This window comes from Typopeltis vanoorti, chromosome 1 (assembly GCF_054136105.1).
Source record: "Typopeltis vanoorti isolate ZY-2024b chromosome 1, IOZ_Tvanoo_1.0, whole genome shotgun sequence".
Lineage (NCBI taxonomy): Eukaryota > Metazoa > Arthropoda > Arachnida > Uropygi > Thelyphonidae > Typopeltis > Typopeltis vanoorti.
This window is the reverse complement of record NC_143549.1, coordinates 54,574,902-54,591,880: the sequence shown is the minus strand read 5'-3', so window position 1 is coordinate 54,591,880 and position 16,979 is coordinate 54,574,902. Positions and strand designations below refer to the sequence as shown.

Sequence of the window (16,979 nt, the reverse complement as noted above, 5' to 3'; positions counted from 1 at the left end):
GAACTGAATAAGGACTCATGGACCAACAGGGCCATCATCTTGATTGTAAGGGAAGTGGCACTCCCATGGACCTCTAGCTGGATCTATCCTCTTCTTCTTCTACTTTGAGGAAGATCCACTTACTTTAATCTTTCCTATAAGGCCTTATCAGCCAACTCTTCTTATTTTATGACCCTTATGCTATTTGAGTACCCGAGGGCCATTTCTGGCCTTACAACTATGCCCTCTCTATAAACCTTACTATAATTCTACTATAATCTACTCTTTCCCCTTCAATATACCCTATTCCTCCTATGGGTTTAAATTTGGAAGAAGGTTAGTTCAGAAGCCTTACGGTAGCAGCCCTACCACTGAACTATTTCATCGTCAGGCTAGTCACCTGACATGGAGAACATAATTCTACTTTTAAGCTGACAGAAAAAGGTAATCGGATTGAATCTATGGAAAATGACCCTGGAATGGAAAAGGTAAAACGAAAATGGAAATGACAAAATATAATACATATAGCAAACTGGAATGTAAGAGGAATAGCATATAAAGAAATAGAATTAGACCAAATATTAAATGAAAGAAATTTTAAAATAGCAGTAATCACTGAAACAAAAAAAGAAATTAAAAGGAACCATGAGAACCGAAAATTTTAATGTGATATACAGTGGAGTTGACAGAGACCAAAGAGCACAAGCAAGAGTCATGATTTGGATTCATAACTCCCTTTCAAAACAGTTAAAACATTATAAATTATGGAATGAAAGAATAATAGAAGCTAGAATAAAAATAGATAGAGGTTATTTAACAATAATTGGTTTATATAGAAAGAACAGGATAATACTGAATTTTATAATCAGCTACAAAATATATATAATAAAATAAATAACAATGATTATATAATTTTAGCAGGAGACTTAAATGCAAGAATTGGAAACACACAAAAATTAACAATAATATGGGAATATATGGAGAGCATACTCTAAACAAGAATGGTAAAAAATTGATCGACTTTGTAGTTTATAATAACCTAAAAATAATGAATTCTTTCTATAAACATAAAGACATACATAAATATACTTGAGCAGCAAGAGGATGGAAATCAATATTAGATTATTTTATCTTAAATGAAAACAAAGTTTTTGTTAGATGTTAGAGTTCACAGAGGATATGAAATAAGCAATGACCACTTCCACGTTAAAATAAAATTAAGATTACCACCTAAATAGCTACAAGTAACAAGAACAGAAAGAAAATTTAAAACATTTGTTTATAAAACTAGACTATTAAATGACACAAATATACAACAGCTATATGAACAAACAATTAACCAATATCTAGATAAAATAAAACAAAATGAAATAGAATGGCTTAATATAAAAATGATACTAAATGCAGCAACAAATGAAAGCTTAGGAAAGACCAAAAAATTCAATAAAAGGAAAAAACTGAAGATATGAAATGATACAATCAAAGAAATAATCAAAATGAAAAAAAGACACCTACCATAAATGTTATTATTATTACGGGTGACTCCAGGGAGTCCTTAGACTCATTGAGGGAGGCATGTCACACATCAATGTCAAACATCATGTCCACACAACTATACGACATTCTAACAGTATCTATCATACCTTGCCTTGAACTCACTCACCATCATAGCACCCACAACAGACTCTGGCAGCTTATTCCACTCATTTACCGCTCTAAAAGTAAAGAACCCAGCTCTAACACCCTTGCTAACCACACTCTTGCCCAGCTTCCATAGGTGTCCCCTAGTTCTCCCACCACCACTAGTGATCTCAAAAATATCCTCTGAATTAATCCTATAGAAACCCTTTAGCAATTTGAATGTCTCAATCATATCTCCCCTTTTCCACACATCAACTATTTTCTGCAACCCACTAATCTTCAACCTGTATGTTAAGCAGTAAAAGATTAGAAGATGAAATATGATTTATATAAAATAAGACCCAATGTATATAAGATTTTGAAACACCTAAATGCAGATACCAAAGAAAACATAAAATTAAACACTGAATTGAAATTAGAAGAATTTCTAAATTACTACACAGAACTGCGGACAGACAAATATTTTAAAAAAGACAACTGGCAAACAATTAACGAAAATGAAAAGAAAATAACTGAAGAAGAATTAGAAATCAGCCTGAAAGAAACAAGAAACAGAAAATCACCTGGAGAAGATAAGCTAGGTTCAGAACTATATAAATATGCAGGAACAAGATTCAAAGGAAGACTCTTATTATTTTTAAATAAAATCTACTCAACTGGTATCCCCCCAATAGAATGGAAAAAAGCAATTGTGATTCCTATCTTTAAGAAAGGTAATAGGGATGACCCTAAAAACTATAGAGGTATCAGTATACTAAATTCATGTTACAAAATATACAGCAGAATCTTAAATAACAAACTAATGAAATATTCCGAAAACTTTATTCTAGAGGTACAAAATGGATTTAGAAAAGGACGATCATGTATAGACCCAGCCTTCTGCCTAAAATTAATAATAGAGAAAAGAGAATATAATTTAGAAACACATATTGCATTTATTGACTTTGAAAAAGCATTTGACAAAGTTAAAAGAAACATATTATTTAACATATTAAAAGAAAGACAAATACCAAATAATATCCTAAAAGCTGTCACAAGTGTATATATGAAAATAATCAAATACAAATAAGATTAAATCATGAGCTATCATATACAAGAGAGATAAACCAAGGGGTCCGACAGGGATATCCCCTCTCAGCAACTCTTTTTAATATCTACTTAAATGAAATAATAATAAAATGGAGTAAAAATTTACATCAAGGAATTAAACTTTCACCTACAGTTAACTTAAACACTCTCCTCTTTGCAGATGACCAAATAATAATTACAAATTCTGGAGATAACTTACAGAAAGCTATTTTAAATCTAAATGAGATATCCAAAGATTATGGTATGATAATATCAACGGAAAAATCAAAAACTATGGCCTTTAAAGGACAAGATCCAGCAAGAACTAAAATAGTATTAGATAACAAGATCTTAGAACAGGTGAATTCATTTAACTACCTAGGATGTATGATCACTTATGAAAATGAAAAAGATATAAACATAAAAATTGCAAAATATTTAAAAATAACAGGAGTAATTAACTCTATATTTAAACCAAACCTAGTTCAAAAACAAACCAGGCTAAAAGTATACAATACATTAGCCCTACCGGTCTTAATGTATGGAAGCGAAATCTGGACAATAAAACAAAAAGACAAACAAAGATTAACAACAGCAGAAATGAAGTTTATGAGAAAAACTGCAAAGTATACCCTATTTGATCACAAAAGAAACGAAGATATTATGAAAGAATTAAACCAAGAACCAGTAATTGAAAAAATTAAAAAATTAAAACATAGATGGATAGAACACGTTCAAAGAATGAAAACAGAAAGATTACCAAAACAAGCCTTAAAGTACAAGCCATTAGGAAAAAGAAAACCAGGACGTCCTCTTAAATGATTCAACGATGACTTCTAAGGCCGGAACAGGCCATACTAGGCCTAAATCCGTGATACGTATGATGATGAATCACACTCCCCTTTTCCACACATCAACTATTTTCTGCAACCCACTAATCTTCAACCTGTATGTTAAGCAGTAAAAGATTAGAAGATGAAACAGAATATAAAAGAATAAGAGCCATAGCTAAAAGAGAAGTCAGAAAAAGACAGAGAATCATGGAACAAATTTGTTTCTAATTTAGAACATGATTTATATAATATAAGACCTAATGTATATAAGATTTTGAAACACTTAAATGCAGATACTAAAGAAACATAAAAATAAACACCGAATTGAAATTAGAAGAATTTCTAAATTTCTACACAGAATTGTGGACTGATAAATATTTTAAAAAAAGACAACTGATAAACATTTAATGAAAATGAAAAGGAAATAACTAAAGAAGAATTAGAAATCAGCCTAAAAGAAACAAGAAATGCAAAATCACCTGGAGAAGATAAGCCAGGTTCAGAACTATATAAATATGCAGGAACAAGATTCAAAGAAAAAATTTATTCAACTGGTATCCCCCCCTCCCCAATACAATGGAAAAAAGCAATTGTGATTCCTATCTTTAAAAAAGGTAATACAGATGACCCTAAAAACCATAGAGGTATCAGTATATTAAATTCCTGTTACAAAATATATAGCAGAATCTTAAATAGCAAACTAATGAAATATTCCGAAAACTTTATTTTAGAAATACAGAATGGATTTAGAAAAGGACGATCATGTATAGACCTGGTCTTTTACCTAAAATTAATAATAGAGAAAAGAAGAGAATACAATTTAGAAACACATATTGCATTTATTGACTTTGAAAAAGCATTTGACAAAGTTAAAAGAAGCATTTTATTTAACATATTAAAAGAAAGACAAATACCAAATAATATCCTAAAAGCTATCACAAGTATATATGAAAATAATCAAATACAAATAAGATTAAATCGCGAGCTATCGTATATGAGAGAGAGAGATAAACCAAGGGGTCCGACAAGGATGTCCCCTCTCAGCAACTCTTTTTAATATTTACCTAAATGAAATAATAACAAAATGGAATAAAAATTTCCATCAAGGTATTAAACTTTCTCCTACTGTGAACTTAAACACTATCCTTTTTGCTGACAACCAAATAATAATTACAAATTCTGAGGATAACTTACAGAAAGCTATTTTCGATCTAAATGGTATGATAATATCAACAAAAAAATCAAAACCTTTAAAGGACAAGATCCAGCAAGAATTAAGACAGTAATAGATAACAAGATCTTAGAACAGGTGAATTGATTTAACTACCTAGAATGTATGATCGCATATGAAAACGAAAAAGATATAAAAGTAAAAATTGCAAAATATTTAAAAATAACAGGTGTAATTAATTCTATATTTAAACCAAACCTAGTTCAAAAACAAACCAGACTAAAAGTATACAATACATTAGCCCTACCAGTCTTATTGGATGGAAGTGAAATCTGGACAATAAACAAAAAAAACAAAGATTAATAACAGCAGAAATGAAAGTTTATGAGAAAAACTGCAAAGTATACTCTATTTGATCACAAAAGAAATGAAGAAATTATGAAAGAATTAAACCAAGAACCAGTAATAGAAAAAATTAAAAATTATAAACATAAATGGATGGAACACGTTCAAAGAATTGAAAATAGAAAGATTACCAAAACAAGCCTCGAAGTACACACCATTAGGAAAAAGAAAACCAGGACATCCCCTTAAACGACTTCTAAGGCTGGAACAGGCCATGCTAGGCCTAAATCCTTGATATGCATGATACTAATGATGATGAATTACTTAAATTAAAGATACCAAGAAATTATGTTCTTATTTAATCCTTAATCCAAGTGTAAGCAAACAAAGTTTGTGCATGAAGTATCTTCAGGACCAGGCTACTTGTGTACAGAGACTGATGATTTCACATTAATTGCCTTAGCATCCCATAATAGAAAGCTCACATTCTTTCAGGTGTGTATAATGCTACGCATTGCATGAAGACATACTAGCCAGACCGATTTTGACTTTCATTAAGATTAAATGTTTGGCAGTACCTCTCCAAAAAACTAAGTAGCCTACATCATGAAGACTTAGGCTACTTATACAGAGAGTTTACATTTGCACATGAAGTATATACTTCATGTACAAACCGTTTGTTTACACTTGTGTCAAGGATAAAATATTATTATGTTTTGCCCATTGTAATTTATTATGAAAGACAAATGCAGAAATCTTGCCTCCTGCACAAACAACAGTCAGGCTTTCTGGTCCCCTCACTAAGGCTATGATGCACTTCTGCTCCTTCCATGCTTCTACCTTCTCACTTCCTTATATAAAGAAAATACCAACCTCTTGGAATAAATCTTTTTCAGCTGTAATATAGATGATTAAGGAAAATCATCTCCCACTATACTACAAACAGAATACCTCCTGTAATCTTTTACCAAAAAAAACTTCATTAGCTTAGATATAACTCTCTGGTCCAGATGGTATTTCTCCAACTGTGTTCAAAAGCAGACTTAATCCATCCTATAGTACCTGCTTAAGCTGTCAAATATGCCTAATATAAAAAATAATAAAAAAGCACAACAAAGCATAAACAGTTTCTGCATCATGTCTTTTCTATTTATATTTTCATTTCTGTTCTACCAAACTAGTCATCACCATTCCTCTAAAAAAAAGCAGATTTCTAATGGTCGAGATCCATACAGTTCAGCTTATTGAACTAACTTCTTGTCCATTGGCAAATCACATGTAAGTTTTAACTTGTGTCAAATTTGCCTATATTTTGTGGTGAAGGACTTGGCTCATACTACCAGCCTGGTTGGTTCAAAACCAGCAATGGGCATAAATGTTTGAAATTGTTCTTAGGTGAGAGATGAATTTCATCACCTGGTGTGAGACTATCTCTCCACTCTTACTGGAAACCTGAAGTGGTTTCCAGTAAGAGTGGAGAGGTTAAAAATAAGATTATGTTAAATAAAAATAAGAAAAAAACATGGCCCACCCATGCTACTATGTTCCATAAGTTTACAGCCTTTTATGAGTGAGTCTCTCTCACACACACACCCACCCACACCAGCTGGGTCTTGGTAGCTGTTCACCTATATACAACACTAAAGAGCAAACTAAACATTATTTAGTTTGCTCTTTAGCTAATATTTGGTTGGTTTTATATCCACATCAACAGCTCAATTTGTCACACTATGTAAATACTACTAGATTACAGTAAACTTGTTGGGGAGAGCAATTATTTTTTTTTTAATTAGCAAAAGCTATACAGTACCAAGGAAATTAAATAAATTTCAAATAAATTTTATGGTGCAACAGAAAAACTGCTGCAGAAGAGTCTGAACTAATCTAATTAATACTTCTATTGAAATCTAGAGCAAACAAGCTACTTGTAATCATCAGCCTTTCAAACAGACTTTCTCCTTATTCTGCAGACGGTATTTTGATTATCATTAATGAACAAGATGAGGACAGAAAGGTGTAATTTTTCATTCCTATCTAATATCAACAAATAAACATGTTCACATTTATTTCTGAGGATATTGCATGACCACTGCTATATTTAAATGAAAGGTAATTTTTACTGTCTGCTTGGTGTGAAACCCCACTCTGTTAACTGAAAGATGAACTGACTTGAAAAATCACTATATAGTCTCTAGAGGAGGGGTTACAGATCATGTGATCTTTGCATATTTTAATGTAAAACCTATTCACCAAAGTGGATGAGGGGGAGGGGGGGGGTGTCATGTTTAAAAAGATATGTGCATACACAAACACATTCTGCTGTTTAACCTCCCAAACGGCCAGGACATCTAGCTAAATCTGGATATGATTCAGCCCACCTGTTGAAAGAACAGGGATAAGAAGGCAATTTGACCATCATATCCATTAGAAGGTGTGATAAACCCTCATGCTGAAGAGAACAGTTAATTGGATTATCTCACGTTCATAGTTGCCTCTCAGTTGCCTATAACAAAAAACACACTTTCTTGTTCTATGCTGGGTAACTGGATTGGCTCTTTATATTTAAGTAACTTAATGAGTGCACCTGTTTGACGTACTAGGACTACTTGCATTAGCTCACACTAGTAATCGCCGATATTTTTATAGTTTACTATATTCGGCATGAAACTCTCTGATTCCAATCTCTGAGTTTCTTATTCAGTTTTAAAACAATGTGGGATTTAATATTCCCTTAATTTAAATAATTAATTCACGATGTTTATTTGAAATATTATTTTAAAAAGAGAAAAGAAAATCAGCTGCCGATGCTCCAGATTATATTGTTTTTGTTCAAATTCATCAAAATCGAATAATGTGATAGTGATGCAACAGAGGGGGGGGGGGGTTATACTTCACAGATTTCCTTTAAGACGTGCTTGATCGACTTTGCTTTATAAAGAATAACATAAAATTCTTTAATATCACTAAATTTTTCTTTATATAGTAATCTATTGTTCTTTCTACTTTCACTTTCTTGTTTTCCTTGTATAATCGGTGATTACAAAATGAAATTAACAGTTGTGATTTAAATTTATATGTATATATTTTCTGCATAATTCAGATATTATACTTCAATTTTTAAAGTAAGCGATACATTTGCTTATATTTTATCATTCAAATTCTGTATATAAAATGCATCAAATGTGAAATTTCATTTCCATATTTTTACAATAGGATTGAACTTTATTTTGCCTTTGATTTAACCCCCCCCTCTGTTGCATCACTATCGCACACCCGAAATCTGTTATGAAACATAGGTACAGTTTTTATTTAATTCGTTATTTTTCTCTAGTAACTGTTCCACATAACTTTAATTTTTCGATACAGAAATTAGGTGGTGATTATTATAAATTAGCAAATTATAAATCAGAAAATACACATATTATTTTCTGATTATTAAAAATCAGGAAATTATGTGATATTCGGTAATAGACAAAATTAATATTTAAAATCAATCATCCTACAAATGCAATATAATAAAGAAAGATGGAAAAACCAAACAAGAATTTCTGCCTGTAAAATATTCAGATATTACTTGAGGCTCTTTAGTGTGCTGCATGTTCTATTTTTCTGTTTCTCAGTGAGGATTAGTAATCTCCGTTAGCTTAGAGCTGGGCAGAAAGGAATAATTAATAGCTATACCCAAGACACAATTTATTTACGAGATGGCAAGCAGCAGCAGTAACATTCAGGGTAAGAAAAGGAAACTTCGTGAGATGCAGAAAATTTGGAGCCTTCACCTTTTTAGCAGCTCTTATTCTACCGATGAGGAGAGAAATCTTTCTAGCTCTGAAGATAGCGATTCTGCCTGTACTTTAGATATGTCTTCGTGCAGAAAATGGGTGATTGCCACTGAATGTACACCAGCTTGTCCACAGGTTACCTTCATAGGTAAGCCAGGAATTACTGAAAACTTTGACTCCAGCAACATTTTAAGCTCTTTCCATATATTGTTAGACGATGATATTCTTTCCTTCATAGTGGAACAGACTAACCTTTATGCTTGCCAACAACATTAGCAAGTTGAGTACAGTCCGCATTCTCGCAGTAAACTTTGGAGCCCAATAGATATCAACATGCTCCTTACATTTATAGCACTCTTGATTGTGCAAGGTATCATGAAAAAAGTCTGCTCTTGAAATGTATTGGTCCACAGACTGGATTCTGAACATGCCAATGTTTCGTGATGTTATGACTGAAAAACAATTCAGTCTCATCATGAAGTATTTGCATTTGCAGAATAATGAGGAATAAGATCAGGCAACACATCCTTGCTCAGTCTTCAACAAAATTTATGATTTTCTGATGAAAATCAGCCAGAAATGTAGATCACTCTTGATTCCTGAGATTCCTGAGAGAGACTAGAGTATCGATGAAAGCCCTATGCCATTCAAAGGTAGACTGAAATGTAAGCAGTATATTCCCAAAAAGAAAGCAAAGCATGGGATAAAATTTTTTATGCTTTGTGAATCGGAAAGTGGATATCTTTGGGATTAAAAACCTTATACGGGAAAGCAAACTGTAATCGAGCATGATAAATATTTGGATCTCCCCATGTCGATGCGTGCAGTAATGCAGTTACTAGACCCTTTACTGGGTAAAGGTTACTGCATTACAATGGATAATTACTATATGTGTACTGAACTCACTGATTTGCTTTTACAGCATCGTACAGATAGTTATGGTACTGTAAATGCAAAAAAGGCGAGACATGCCTCCAGACATGCCTCCCTGACTTCAGGAAAGCTATCGAAGAGGGAAATCCGAGCTTATCAGCGAGGGAAAGTCTTTGCACTATGTTGGAAAGGCAAAAAAGATGTTTTCCTGCTGTCTTCCCTGCACAATCTATCAACGAAATCCGTGGAGAAGCATGGTTTGAAGAAAGAAAAATCCACTGCTACAACGACACTATGGGTGGAGTTCACGTGTACAATCAGCAGCTATCATTCTACCCTGTAATGAGGAAACAGCATAAAAAATATTACAAAAACAGTGTTTGGACATATTGGATTTTGTTATTTGGAACAGTTTCCTCCTGCGCAAGAAAAAATGTTTGTCAACCATAACATATCTAGAATGCAGAATAGAAATTGCGAAAACATTGCTGCATGCACATTCTTCAGCAAGCAGAAAAACATGCAATCCTGCCAGACATCTGAGGTTGAACGCTGCTAACTGCAACCATTATCCCGAAAATCTACCACCAACGGCTAATAAATAAAAAAAAACTGCACGCAAATGTTATGTATATAATAAAAAAAATATCAGAAAGGAAACAAAAATCTAGTACCCTGAGTGTAAAATGCTTTGTGTGTTTACCCTTGCTTTAGGGTGTTCCACACTGTTCATGAATTTTAAATTCTGTATGAGGGATACCTGAATGTACTGTTTCCTTTTCATCTTGAAGGCGAATTTTTAAGTTCTTTTTATAACACAGAATGATATTTTTGTCTTTTCGAAGGAATAAAATATAAGAGGAACTGGAATACTCGTTCCAGTTCCTCTTGAACTGGAAAGAGTATTCCAGGTAAAGTATTTCACCAAAAAAATAAAATAAAATTAATAAATAATAACATGAACATTTTCACCTTGCCAACACTCAACATTGATGTGATATGGGTTCCAAATTTCTTGTTTCAGATATATATATATATATATTACAAAGTTTTGTAATAAAAATTTCTGCTACAATGAATCTTGACAGAATCAACATTATTACTACCTTATTTCTGTTTCTCGTGTGGGAGAAAAATGGTAAAATGTCACTCTTATAATTATATCAGATGTTATAATGGCAAAAATAGTAAGGAAAAAATCATTTGCACTTTCTCTTCAAAACACAAAGAAAGAACATTGTAAATTCAGCCAGTGGAAAAGAAAATACTACATATTTTTCTTCTGTTATCTGATTTTTTTTCCCTTGTAGTACAAATAAGAAATCACTGCATATAACATGGAGTATGCAGGAGGGAAAAAAAAAATCTGGAAATTGGTTACATTATAATGAATAGAGAAATCATGTCAGAAAAAATTATTCACATAAGATACTAATATCAGCAGACATAACATTTTCTTCTAGGTTAGATAACTAAAGAAACTAAACCTTTGCTACTATTTTACACTAAAATGAATGGGTATGTTCCCCAAGTGATTTACGTTTATAACAGTTGTCTTGCAAACGATTTATGAAATAAATTCTCTAAAATATCTGCAGATTGAATAGGTCTATACCTCCCCACCCCACCTAAAAAAAAAAGATTATGAAATGCATATGGATATATGCATTTCATAATTTAAAATGATTCAAAATAATTCAAATAATTCAAATTTAAAATTCAAATTCATTTAAAATAATTCAAATCATCTTTTTCAAAATAATTGTATGAAATAATTTCTAATTTTTCAATAATAAAAGTGAAACTGATCATTATAAATTAAGAAATTACTTTGGCATAATGTATCAGCATGTAAAAGAAATGTCAGTATTTCTGTAATCAACAATCGAAAAGGAAACAAGACATTCTTGATGCATTCTGCACTTTAGTGTGACTAGTGTTCTTTCTTTTCTTTCTCAATATTATTGAGTAATAAGCCTTTAGCTTTTCCTCCAGCTAAGAGGATATTACCAAGTATTTCTAAGATGTAGATTATTTCAGAAATAGCAACCAGTAGCAGAAGTAGACATATTTAGATTTTTTTAAAGAAAAACAAACAAAAATAATACTACTGAACTTTCTTTTGTGTGGTATGCATATAAACAATTTTGCACGGTGAAAATTAGCATATTATTTCTAAAATTTCAAATTATTTCAGCAGACAGTAGAACAGCTGATGATAAAATGGAGTAAGAGATTTTGAATACTGTCTAGAAAAGCTTTCAAACCTGTAGAAATTTAGAGTAGTTATGCAACTGAGGGGAACATTAGAAAATCTTCAAAATGAGCAAAAATTTTGAATCATTCCGTATATGATATTTTTCATATTATATTTTCAACATATCTATGGGGATATGCACTGGATATTATCGTAATGTGCATAATACAAATAAATAAATAAATAAAAGACAAAGGTGAAGAATCACTGCTAAAATATCATTGGATAAAAATTTTTGATACCAAAGACTCACAATCTGAAACCAAGTAATGCAATTCAGCAATTTTTTTTTTATTTTGTCTTTATGAACAACAAAAAATCATTTCTAAAACTATAATTTCGATGATCCATATAATGCTATTTGACTAGTTATGAAAGCAAAAGGACATATTTATTTCAATAAATATTATTTAAAAATATAAATATTTGACATAATATTTTCAAAGCAAACATTTGAAAATTCTGAAATTAAAAAAAAAAAATGTTTCCATATTATAAGTAAAGTAAAAGAACAATCAGTGCAACTCTTCCAACGCACTGATTTGTAGAATAAAATACACCAAATTTACTATCACTAAATAGATTCATTACAAAGGCTGATCACTGGTCATTTCAGAATTTATTTTTGCACATGTGAAATTCGTTTCAATTTTTGGGAAGAGAGACAAATCCTTTTAGAGGCAAAAAAGGTCAAATATCTCAGGACAGTAAAGGAAATCCCAAGCAACACAATAGACGTAAAGACAGGGGGAAACACAAAGGTCACTCAGCAACAGTTAATCCACTATTGGCTATAGAATAGCCGTAATGAGGTTAACCGCAGAGTAAGGTAATGGCATTATAAAAGGTAGAATGCTGACAAAGTTTTGATCCATGAAAAAAGCTAGGGAGAGCTGACTATTTCAGCCACATCAGACGGTTGGGGGGGGGGGTAAGCTTTCCTTCCATTAACAAATTTTGCTGCAAGCAAAATTCATATTACTCTGAGCACAAGGTACTTTTGCATCATCTACCTGAATCATTAAATTTCTGACATGAACCCTCAAGGGATGTACAGAATACTGTCACAGTACATGATTAAGTTTATATTATTATTTAACTTCCAATCAACAATATTCCTCCAATTATATTTCCATTTCTTAAGATATTGGTGACTGCATCAATGTACCTAGACCTTGGCATATTTTTCCTATCACTGAGCACCGCTTTTGCTTCAACCACCTCAGATTAAATTTCCTCACATATTGTTAAATGTTAATGGAGCAAAGATCTTAATATCTTCATTTTTAATTTAATTTCACCGTTGGTACCATTTTCTCACCTAATTTTCTCAGAGTTCTCATATCTATGGTCTCTAGCTTTAATCAATTGTTTTAGCTCCAACTTTCTCTCTGATTCATAACTGATGGTGTCTAACCAGCTTGCATATATATATATAGTTCAGTGTTTTGGCTAATTTCTCTTATTCCAAATAAATTTATTCAATTTTCTCCCCATTATATCAGCTTTATTTAATCTATTGTTTACCTCCATTAACATCTGTCTGTGCTAAAAATTGTACCTAAACAGGTGAAATATTTTACTTGTTCTATAGATCCTCTATTGTGAATGTAGTTGATGTTTCCATGGGAGACCTTGGAGACATTAGTTTTTGTCTTCTTATTGCCGATTATTATTCCTGATTTCCATCGAATCAGAACTCATTTGGGAAGATTTTTTAGTACCTTAAAAAAATTATATTTAATTTCACAAATTTCAGGTCTGGGAAGAAAGAAAAGGAAAAGCCCAAAAGAAGAGAATTACGGTGCTTCCTTTCCCCGATTTCCTTGGCTTGATTTAAGAATTTCCAGTAATTAATAACTGCATATAAGATTTTCTTGTATCTGGTGGTTTAATTCGAAGGACTTCAATAACATAAAGAGGTAATCAAATCAGAGGCTTAACGCTACATATTATTTCCATTAGCTAACGATAGGTACCTAAACAGAATTCATTGAATGTGCTTAGGTGTGAAATAAAGAAATAAACTTTTAATTTTCATAACAACAATTAACAAATCACGCGCAGTTTTACTGGAGATTTATCAAGAAAATCATAAATACAAAATAACAATGAACAAAAATTTTAATCTCGAAAAGAATATAAAATTTTCATATCATTCCTGAAGTCTCTTGACTCCATGGAGGTCTGATAATAGTAATAATAAAAGGTGAGATTATAAGCATCATCTATACGACGGAAATGTATCACTCACAATTCAAGGTGTGTGTGTGTGTATGTGTGTGTGTGTGTGCGTATATATATGTGTGTGTGTGTGTGTGCGTATATATATATATATATATGTGTGTGTGTGTGTGCGCGCACGCATATATATATATCTATATAGATAGATATAGATATATATATCTATAAATATATATATATAGACACACACACGAATTAATTCATATATCACTCATGATTCAAAATAAGTGACAACGCCTACACATATAGCATGACACACTCCAGAAAACATTACAACTATATATAGACCTTTGGCTAAAATGGACTAGCAAATTCATAAGCGAACATTTGTACCTCTTTTATGGCGACTTTGTTTTGCATCACAATAGGACTGGCACAATTAACAGCACCATCATGTCTGAAAAAACAATTTGGAGGACCCAAACAAAACGACTGAAATCCCTTTCCATGCGGTCGTTTCTTCTCCACTCGTTGACCAGAACATGCTGCCATCTTGAAAGGGGGATAACTTAAACATAACATGTGATTGGCTCGGTTTTACGCAGCACATAACACGAACATGGATTGGATTTTACCATTAGTAATGTATCAAGTATCGTAAATAAAAAAAAAAATATATATATATATATATGAAGATACCAAGCTATTTTTACTTTATATAACAAAAAGACTATATACATATATATATATATTATATATATATATATATATATATATATATGTTAAAGATACCAAGCAAATTTAAACCTGGTTTTACTCCATTTCCCAAGTAAGCAAACAGACTAAAAGTCAAGTTTGCGCCTGCAATTGATGCAAGTCTAACTGATCCCACAGGTAGTGCAGGACCAGGGCAACTCGTGGCAAAGGTGGAACAAGCTCCGATCACTAATCTTAATATTTACCCTTAATGCCAAAACACATCTCCAAGAAGGGGATGCAAGATGTTTTGTATTAAAGGCAAGGGGCCACTACCCAGACCGGTTTCGACCTTTATTGAGGTCTCGTCAGTGGGAGCTAGGCTAGAAATACCAAGATTTAGCAATACAGAGCTTGTAAGTATTTCGCCAAAACAAGTTACCATAAGGTGTTTTAACCTTAATAAAGGTCGAAACCGGTCTGGGTAGTGGCCCCTTGCCTTTAATACAAAACATCTTGCATCCCCTTCTTGGAGATGTGTTTTGGCATTAAGGGTAAATATTAAGATTAGTGATCGGAGCTTGTTCCACCTTTGCCACGAGTTGCCCTGGTCCTGCACTACCTGTGGGATCAGTTAGACTTGCATCAATTGCAGGCGCAAACTTGACTTTTAGTCTGTTTGCTTACTTGGGAAATGGAGTAAAACCAGGTTTAAATTTGCTTGGTATCTTTAACATATTTATACCCAAGGTAAAAATACTTTCTACATTTATATCTCCTCCAGAGATTTATTAAGGTTAAAACACCTTATGGTAACTTGTTTTGGCGAAATACTTACAAGCTCTGTATTGCTAAATCTTGGTATTTCTAGCCTAGCTCCCACTGACGAGACCTCAATAAAGGTCGAAACCGGTCTGGGTAGTGGCCCCTTGCCTTTAATACAAAACATCTTGCATCCCCTTCTTGGAGATGTGTTTTGGCATTAAGGGTAAATATTAAGATTAGTGATCGGAGCTTGTTCCACCTTTGCCACGAGTTGCCCTGGTCCTGCACTACCTGTGGGATCAGTTAGACTTGCATCAATTGCAGGCGCAAACTTGACTTTTAGTCTGTTTGCTTACTTGGGAAATGGAGTAAAACCAGGTTTAAATTTGCTTGGTATCTTTAACATATTTATACCCAAGGTAAAAATACTTTCTACATATATATATATATATATATATGAAGATACCAAGCTATTTTTACTTTATATAACAAAAAGACTATATATATATATATATATATATATATATAAAATATATATCTATATAACAAAAAGACTATATATATATATATATATATATATATATATATATATATATATATATATATATATAATATATATATATATATATTATATATATATATATATATATATATAATATGTTAAAAAGTTTTTTTACTTTGGGGATAATATATATTAAGGATACCAAGTAATTTTATAAACTTGGTTTTTTTACTCCTCCCAAGTAAGCAAAACAGTTAAGCTTCCGCCTGAACGTAGCTCAAATCTTGCAACACCAGGGCAACTCGTTGTAAAGGTGGGTAAAACTCTGATCATAATTCTTAGTATATCCCATAATGTAAAACACATCTCACTAAGAGATGTATATGTATACTGATGATGTATACTGATGATGTATACTGATATATAACATTATGGGTGGGGGGGTCACTACCCAGACCGGTTTCATTACTAAAAACCTTAGTATTTCAGGGTCTAGCTACTCACTGAGAAGACCTCAAAAAAGGTTGAAACTGGTATGGATAGTGACTCCCCCACACACACACACTCATAATGTATAACAGTATACATCTCTTATTGAGATGTGTTTTACATTACGGGAAATACTAAGAACAGTACCTTTAGACTTCAACTACGTTCAGGCGCAAACTTAACTGTTTTGCTTACTTGGGAAAAGGAGTAAAAAAACCAAGTCTACAAAATTACTTGGTATCCTTAATATATATTATTCCCAAGGTAAAAAACTTTTCACATCTTTATCTCGTCCATATTTTCTTATTCAAAGTAAAAGCACCTTGTAGCAATTTGTATAGGTAAAGTTGATAAGGCTCTGTATTACTAAAAACCCTGGTAGGGGAGGACTGGT

The 16,979-nt window shown here is 32.2% G+C and overlaps 1 protein-coding gene across 1 annotated transcript in view; it reads right to left on the bottom strand.

Moving 5' to 3' along the window:
- LOC150109987 (uncharacterized) overlaps window positions 1–14,702 on the bottom strand; it is a 192,505-nt gene extending 177,803 nt beyond the window's left edge. Inside the window, exon 1 of the mRNA XM_090397521.1 lies at window positions 14,527–14,702. Coding sequence (XP_090253647.1) covers window positions 14,527–14,685 — 159 coding nt within the window. The 5' untranslated portion in view covers window positions 14,686–14,702. The remainder of the gene's footprint in view (window positions 1–14,526) is intronic.
- Between the last annotated feature and the right edge of the window lie 2,277 nt (window positions 14,703–16,979).